Source organism: Paroedura picta, chromosome 3 (genome assembly GCF_049243985.1).
Source record: "Paroedura picta isolate Pp20150507F chromosome 3, Ppicta_v3.0, whole genome shotgun sequence".
In the NCBI taxonomy this organism is placed as follows: domain Eukaryota; kingdom Metazoa; phylum Chordata; class Lepidosauria; order Squamata; family Gekkonidae; genus Paroedura; species Paroedura picta.
This window is the reverse complement of record NC_135371.1, coordinates 1687396-1695678: the sequence shown is the minus strand read 5'-3', so window position 1 is coordinate 1695678 and position 8283 is coordinate 1687396. Positions and strand designations below refer to the sequence as shown.

General features: G+C 50.7%; 1 protein-coding gene across 3 annotated transcripts; it reads right to left on the bottom strand.

Moving 5' to 3' along the window:
- Nucleotides 1–298: 298 nt before the first annotated feature.
- On the bottom strand, nt 299–8116 carry LOC143834041 (uncharacterized). 3 transcript variants are annotated; one of them, XM_077330569.1, is made up of 5 exons: nt 8030–8116; nt 6506–6589; nt 6124–6250; nt 4643–4729; nt 299–3310 (listed from the first exon to the last, which is right to left on the bottom strand). In XM_077330569.1, the coding sequence occupies exons 1-5, from the start codon at nt 8096–8098 to the stop codon at nt 2016–2018; spliced, it is 1662 nt and encodes a 553-aa protein (XP_077186684.1). In that variant the 5' UTR covers nt 8099–8116; the 3' UTR covers nt 299–2015. The 3 variants fall into 3 exon arrangements, with proteins under 3 accessions (XP_077186684.1, XP_077186687.1, XP_077186685.1); XM_077330572.1 differs by lacking the exon at nt 8030–8116 and adding an exon at nt 7718–7767; XM_077330570.1 differs by lacking the exon at nt 4643–4729.
- Between the last annotated feature and the right edge of the window lie 167 nt (nt 8117–8283).

Below are 8283 nucleotides of genomic sequence, written 5' to 3'. Positions count from 1 at the left end.
AGAGCATTCAAACCCTCCTCAATGTTTTTGTTTGAATTTATGAGTAAGTCACAAATAAGGAGCAGGGAACCAACTTCAGCCTCTTTTAGGATGGCCCTGTTCATTGTGGATTTAGAGTCCACAACCCTTGAGTTGGCTCACATAAGGAATCTTTCCCAAGAGTGTCTGTCATTTCTGGTTCACAGGCTAAGTGTTTTGTACACTAAACAGCAAAAATATGCCAGGGGGACGGACAGACGGATACATGCCATCAACAGGAAAATCAGGAAAACATGAATGTTTTATTAATTCAGTTGACTCAATCCATTCAAATGTAAGCAAAACAATATTGCAATTGTAATAAAAAAACATGAAGAGCTTTTTTTTTTTTTTAACACCCCGCATTTCACTATCCTACAGATTACCAAAGCGGCTTACAAACACCTTTCCCTTCCTCTCCCCACAAAAGATACCCTGTGAGGTACGTGGGGCAGAGAGAGCTCTCAGAGAACTGGGACTGGTCCAAGGTCATTTAACTAGCTGCATGCAGAGAAGCATGCTTAGAAATGCCCCCTGTGAGGCTGGAGTCTGTTTACGAATATGAGACAAAGAAAGGTTAATCTTTATATTTGCTTTTCACTTTTGTCAATACATTGTTTTCGTCAGTTGTGAGATAAACATTGTTTAATGGTCGTTTTTCCCCATTCCATGACGTAGCTTTACAGCAATATAGTATGGGTATAATTGTGGGTTCTAATTTTTCCTGTAGATGCCCTCTGGAGATAAAGAACCAGGTTTGTCAGAGTCAGAGGCTGTTTAATGGCATTAAAAGGTTTGATTCCTCATTTGTCCACATGCAGCCAGTTAAGTGACCTTGGGCCAGCCCCAGTTCTCTCAGAGCTCTCTCAGGCTCACCTACCTCACAGGGTGTCTGTAGAGGGGAGAGGAAGGGTAAGTGATTGTAACCCGCTTTGAGGCTCCTTTGGGTAGTACAAAGCAGGGAACACAAAAACAGCTTTCTCTTGGGCAAACCAACCGTGACTTCTGAACATTCTTCCTTTCTTTGCCGTCACAAAACCGCACTTACTATGTACAAAACCTCCATACAAAATTCATGTGATGCCCTCAAAACTTTTAGGCCTCCCTTTTTCTTCCCTTCCACTCTTATTCTGATGGTAGATGAATCGCCATTCTGCGGAGGCAAGTCGCAAGCTATTCAAAACACTTTACAAGAAAGGAGTCACAATTTTAGGAGAGATCAAAGGACAAACTGGGCGATAAAGAGTCCAAAACGGTTCCTGTTTGACTCTGCAGCAGGGCTGGAGGAGGGTGTGCAGCCATTGGGAAGCAGGGTCCTTCTGAAGACTCAACACCCACACACGGAAGGGAGCCAATGTGGGTTCAGCTGCAGCTTCTCTGCTTTCCAGACGGGAGACGGATTTCAGCTAAGAAGGCTCAGGAATGGCCGTTGTCTCTACCTATCGGGATATGCCAGGGTGATTTGGCTGAATATCCAGAGGCAGGGAAAGAGTGACCAGAACAAGAGATCCAGCGCTGGGCTCTGGAAGGCCCGACCTGCACGAGGGCATCTGCAGCCCTTTGAGGGGAGTTCCCCGTCTGCAAGGTCATTCCTGGAAATTTTAATTCTTGTGGTGATTGGGTTGTTATCAGCTAAACCAGGCATGGGCAAACTGCGGCCCTCCACATGTTCATGGACTACAATACGCATGAGGCCCTGCCAGCATTCTCTGGCAGGGGCTCGTGGGAATTGTAGTCCATGAACATCTGGAGGGCCACAATCTGCCCACTCCTGAGCTAAACCCATGAAGCGCAAATAGTTTTAATGTTGACCGAACTTACCCTTTGAATAATAAGCAGTATTACACGGACAGGTTTACCACAGGTCTCTGGAGCCCTTCTCCCTTACTAAGCCGTGGCTGGTGAGGAATGTTTGAAGACTCGCTGAAAAAGAAAATATCCTTAACTAATTAAGCCTCTGAGACGCGTGTCGTGTTGCAAAAGCTCTTGGCCCATTTCTATGATGCCTCCTCTCTGTGCATTCTTCGGTGGAATTTGAAATCGCATCTCCACCGGAACCTTTTCCCACACTCCTTGCAGCTGTATTTCTTCTCTCCGCTGTGGACGGTGTGATGATCTGTCAGCTGCGTGCCCGAGGAGAAGTTCTTCCCACACTGCAGGCACTTGTATGGCTTCTCCCCTGTGTGGGTCCTTTGATGCCCATTTCGGCTGGAGCTCTGGTTGAAGCTTCTCCCGCAATACAGGCATTTGTAGGGCTTCTCCCCTGTGTGGATTCTTTCGTGGGTTTTAAGGCACGTGCTGATGCGGAAACTCTTTCCACACTCCAAGCATTTAAATGGCTTTTCTCCCGTGTGGACACTTTGGTGCACTTTCAGGTGGGAGCTCTGAGTGAAGCCTTTCCCACACTCCAGGCATTTATAGGGTCTCTCTCCGGAATGGACTCTTCGGTGGGACGTGAGGTGTGGGCTCTGACTGAAGCATTTCCCACACACCGTGCACCGGTAGGGTTTCTCCCCCGAGTGGGTCCTCTGGTGTGAAGTGAGAGATGCAGTCCAACGGAAGGCCTTCCCACACACCAGGCACCCATAGGGCTTCTCCTTGGTGTGGATTCGCTTATGGGAATTGAGGCTTGTGCTGAGAGAGAACCTCTTTCCGCACACCAAGCACTGATACGGCTTCTCTTCGGAGTGGATCCTCTGATGCACAGTGAGGTTTGAACTCCAGCGGAAGCTCTTCCCACACTCCAGGCATTTAAATGGCTTCTCCCCCGAATGGATCCTCTGGTGCAGAGTAAGAGTTGCGTTACACTCAAGCGTCTTGCCGCACTCTGAACATCGGCATGGTTTGGGGGAATTAAGGCTTCCACTTAGACCAAAACTGTTTTTGCTCTCTGGACTCTCGGGTGGCTCCTCCTTCAGATGGATTCTCTGATGAGCAGTGAGGCTTACAAGCCTCCCAAATCTCATCCCACATTCAGAGCATTTGTACATTGCTTCCCCTGCATGGATTCTCTGATGGGAAGAAAAGCCAGGTTCACATTTCAATACTTCTCTGCTCTCCAAACGTTTATCCCTCCTCTTTCCTTTCCGATATTCCTCCTGGGCTGGACTTGCAAGGAGGACGCCGGCCTGGAGAACCACCACAGACTCAATCCCGGACTTCTCGGCTTGGCTTTCTCCCTCCCTCTTTGGCTGTTTTGGATTCCTGGGAGGCTCTTCCTCCCCTCCACAGCTGGCTGTTTCAGGAGACGCCGTCCATCGCTCGCTGCAGTTCTCATATTCCTGCCCGTTACCTGGAGGAACAAAGGGAGAAATAAGTCCACAAGCTGCAGTCATAACAGAGCAAACTTCTCTGCAGGGTGAAGGCAGACCAGGCCGGTTCCTCTAAACTAGCAGCTTGGGCCTTCCACGTCAAAGATTTTCACCATGATGGACGGTATAAAAATCCAAGAAGTAAAATAAAGTAAATAAATACTCCTCAAAAGCTTTTGACATGGCAGCCCAATAACATTTAATATAGAGGTACAAAAATGTGTTTAAAGGTTTTATTTATTTCATGTGAACCAATCACAGAGAGTGCAAGAGAAGAAGAGAGGTTTACCAGAGAACCAAGTTCAGCCCCACGGAAGACACCCCACGCAGAGATACAGGCAGGACCCCACAGGGGCTGGTGCTTACCTTTAACGTCCCATAAGGTTTGGGACCCTCTGTCCTAAAGGACTCACAATTGTCTAATGCAGGGGTAGTCAACCTGTGGCCCTCCAGTTGTCCATGGACTACAATTCCCATGAGCCCTTGCCAGCGTTTGCTGGCAGGGGCTCATGGGAATTGTAGTCCATGGACATCTGGAGGGCCACAGGTTGACTACCCCTGGAATGAACCTATCTGACCCATAAAGACATCTCCAGTGGCTCTACTTTGATTGGCCCGCCTTCTCAGAGGAGGGAGCAGCAATCCAGGCGAGGCCTCCTTGGTTGTGGTGCCAGAACTCTGGCATTCTCTCCCTGGGGAGCCCCCTGTCCCCTTCTGATGCCACCTTCCAACAGTGGATGAAAACTTTGTTCATTTGGCATTCCCTTGGTAACTTTTCCTTCCTCCTCACTCTTTGTTGTTCTGTACGTATTTTAGCTTCGGTTTTAATAATGTGCTTGAATCTTTTAATGCTTCTGATTATTTTATTACATGTTTTGATTTGATAGCTGCCCTGGTGACTCTTACGGAGGCAGAATGGCGGGACACGAAATGGCAAAATGCCATGACCCATGAGGTCCCTTCTAACTCTATGATTCTATCATAAAACAACTAAACCAGTACCATTTATTGACTACCCAACCGGAATACTTGGGGGGGGAGGGGGCTGCCTGGAGCCTTGAGGCTGTTCTGATCCATATTCGGGTGACATAATTTCACTAATTAAGCAACCGGGATTGTTTCTGGACAAGGAGACCCCGAGTTCAAATCCCACCTCTGCTGTGAATCGACCAGGTGTTTTCTCTGCCGCTCATTAACAAATGAAAGTGCCGTGTGAGCTCACGGCCGGAGGGATCAGGGGCATCAAAAACATCTTGCTCCCCTCCAAGGAAACTGCTGCACGCCCTGCCAAGCCAGAGGCCCTGAGCACCCACCTGTCCACCTCTCCTCTTCCTTGGGCTCTGCAGGGAATGGTGCTTCACTTTCCTGAAGCCAGGAGATGAGGCTGGGCTTGGGAATCACTTTGGAAGAGACAAACAGAGTAGTTACTAGTATGAAGAAAAAAATCAGGCCTTCCAACCTCATCCATTTCTACATTCACCTTTGTAGCCTCCTTCGGGTAGAGAAAAGCGGCATATAAGAACCAACTCTTGTTCTTATTCTTCTTAGGCAGCCCATTCCACTGCTGAACTAGACTCCTAGAATCCTTGAGTGGGAAGGGGCCATGCAGTCCATCCAGTCCCACCCCCTGCTCAGTGCAGGATCAGCCTCCAGCATCCGGGAGAAGGATCTGTCCAGCCCCTGCTTGAAGACGGCCAGTGAAGGGGAGCTCCCCACCTCCTTAGGCGATTGATTTTCCTGGTTTATAGCCAATACTGTTTGACATGTAGTTTAAACACATTACTGCGGGTCCTCTCCTCCACTAGCATCAGGAACCGCTCCCTGCCCTCCTCCACGTGACAACCTTTCAAATGAATAAAGGCAGCAAACCTGTCCGCTCTCAGCCTCTTCTTCTCCAGGCTGGAAACCCCCAAGCCTTTCTTCCTAGGGCTTGGACCCCAGGCCCTGGGTCGTTCTCATGGCTCTCCTCTGCCCCCTCTCCATTTTGCCCACGTCCTTTCTGAAGTGAGGCCTCCAAAACTGCACCCAGAACTCCAAGAGCGGCCAGACCAACGTGGTATACAGCACAGTGACTAGGACTTCTTGTGATTTTGATGTGGTGCCTCTGTTGGTACAGCCCAAGACTTCTTTACCTCTTTATCAAACAATCTCCTCATATTTAGTTTACGGTCTAATCCTTCCTCATTGAAAGGATTATTTCCTGTTGTCTATCCTGAACCTACTGTTTGTCAGGTTCACTGGATGTCCTCAAATTCTGGTCTTTGGGGAGAGGGAGAAGATATTATCTTGGTCAACTCTTATCTCATGCATAGTTTTATAAACCTCCATCACGTTTGCCCTAAGCCAGCTCGGTGTAGCGGTTAGGAGTGTGGACTTCTAATCTGGCCAGCCGGGTTTGATTCACCCCTCCCCCTCCACATGCAACCAGCTGGGTGACCTTGGGCTAGTCACAGCACTGATAAAGCTGTTCTGACCAAGCAGGAATATCAGGGCTCTCTCAGCCTCACCCACCTCACAGGGTGTCCAGGGACAGCAAAGGGAAGGCGACTGTAAGCTGCTTTGAGACTCCTTCAGGTAGAGAAAAGTGGCATATAAGAACCAACTCCCACCCCCTTATCCCCTCGGTCGCCCTCTCCTCTGCCCTTCTTCTAGCTCTAGAAGGTCCTTTTGGAGACCGGGTGACCAGAAGTCTCACCGTGAGTCTCCATGAGAAAGGCAGACTATGGACAACATAAATCCAGAAGCCACAGTGGCAGGAATCGCATCTCTCGAGCGAGACAAAAGGGAGCCTTACCCAGTGAGGCCACATTTGCGTAATTCTCCACCATGACCTCTCTGTACAAGGCTCTCTGGTCCGGATTCAGCAGCCCCCACTCGCCCTTTGTGAAGCGCACCGCCACGTCCTCGAAAGAAATCAGACACTGGGGGGAGAAAGGAACATACCTTTGTTTTATTTTTCGTATTTATAGCCTGACCCAGCTGTAGATTTTCCTCACAACTACAAGAAGGTTATTTTAGCTCACAACTAAAGGAAAATATTTTTCCTCACACCTATTCCACCCACTCTGACCCAAATATGCTTTTGGTCACTACATAGAAAAAAGAACATATGAAGCAGCTTTGTACTGAATGAGACTCTGGGAAGAAAAGGAGGCAACTGGGGAGCCGTCCCTTACCCGTGCCGGCAGCATCTTCGCTGTTTCTGCTCCAACCCCAAGGAGGAGGTGTTCCGGGATCTGGCTCTGAGGGTCTTTCGCAGCCTGTTGGGAGACACATTTAATTTGGTTTGTTTTCATCACTGAGACCCCATCTTTCTCCTCAAAGGGGACCCAGAGCGGCTTAGGTTGCTTTCCTCTCCTCCATCCTGCCCTCACAACAACCCTGTGAGGGGGGCCAGACGGAGAGCATGCAACTGATCCAAATTCAGTCTGCAACCTTCCGTGGCTTTCCGCAGGGCCTGGAAGACGGAGCTCTTCCACCAGACTTTTGGTTGAAGCTGGGCTGGAAACCGGGCAATAAGATCGGGTCCTCCCCTGTGCTTGTACAATGTAGACCCCCCCCCGGGAGGGGGGCCTGTCATCGGCCCCAGACTTACATTGGATTGACACAGCTGGGAATAGAATGAACAGAGGAATCTGGGCTGGTTGAGGGGCTGAGGGATCGCCCTCTTTGCGGGTTGTTGCTTTTTGTATTTTGCCTTGGTTTTTAGCTTGTATTTTATGGGGTTTATGCTTTTAATGTGTTGTGAGCTGCCACAAGCCAGCTTGCCTGCGAGTGGAGGGATAAAGAACTAATAATAAATAAAAAATAAAAATAACTGAGCCTTCAAGATCCTAGTCAGAGACTCTCCTCATGAAACCAGCACAGGGAGAATCGGAAAGGTCCTCTGTCCTGGCTTGCAATTATTAAGTAGTCACAGTTACTGGCACCTGCATCCACACCCCCTATGGAATCTCTGTTCTCCTTAAATTCCCAGAACCCACTGGAGGGCGGGGAAAGAAACCACTCCGTCCAGATCCCCAAAAAGACAGACAAGCATTCCAGGCGCTCTTTATGGCTGTGTAAGAAGCTGTGTAAAAGAGAACTGCACTCGGATGAACGTAAGCTTCACCAATCTTTGGACATCCCAGAGTTCTGATATAACTGAACCAGTTGCAAAGTTTTTATATCTCGCCATGATCTCTGCCTGTGTTTACTCTGTATAGCAGAGGCTCCTTTTGCACTCTCCCTCCTCATATTGCCCTTTTATGTGCTATTAAAGGCTCGTGGTGGTGGTGGTGGTGGTTGAGCAATGTGCACTCAGCTCATTTGCTGCAGGGGCCCTGTGCAAACCCACAGCAGGCCCTCCCCGCCCCCTCTGGCTCCCACTGCCCCCCCCCCCATTGCACCTGCCACCTCCGCGCTGCCTTCCGGGCGCCTCCGGCCGGGCTCCAGCCCAGGGATCCCCCCGGGAAGGCGGGGCGGGAGGCCGGAAGCGGCTCTGCCAGGGGAGCTCCCGCCTCTCTAGGCGTTGGCACTCGCTGGCTTTGACCACCGAGCTCGGCCCGATCAGGACCGGCCCCGCGCTGAAAGCCCCCAACAAAACCTGGAGGGAGGGCGGGAGTTTTGCGCTCTTCCCCGGGATCCCCTCCCGCCCGGCAAGCAGGTCGCCCCCCAACCTTTGCAGCCCCCCCCCCCCCAATCCCTTGCATGGCTCCTACCTGTATTTTGCAGCCTGCGGAGCCCGCCAGCAACAGCACGTGCTCCGGCCGTGCCCGGGAGCTTGGCATGGCCCTTCCCACGCGCCCGCCCTGCCGCAAGGGTCTCTGGGACGAGTAGTTCCCGGGGGGGGGGAGGGCCCTGCGTTCCCTTGCTGGCCAATGGGGGGCAAAAGGGGGCTTTCCTGGGGGTGGCCTCAGCAGGACTGCGCGGAAGGCGCTCCAACAGGCCCTGAGGAGGAGCCGCGGGTGGGAAT

Excerpts from the sequence above, each read along its gene's own strand:
- LOC143834041 (XM_077330569.1), bottom strand. The coding sequence starts at position 8,098 with ATGCCAAGCTCCCGGGCACGGCCGGAGCACGTGCTGTTGCTGGCGGGC. Across the intron at positions 6,590-8,029 it reads CCGCAGGCTGCAAAATACAG|GCTGCGAAAGACCCTCAGAG; the intron begins GTAGGAGCCATG and ends GTCTCCCAACAG. Across the intron at positions 6,251-6,505 it reads CGAAGATGCTGCCGGCACGG|TGTCTGATTTCTTTCGAGGA; the intron begins GTAAGGGACGGC and ends TTCTCCCCCCAG.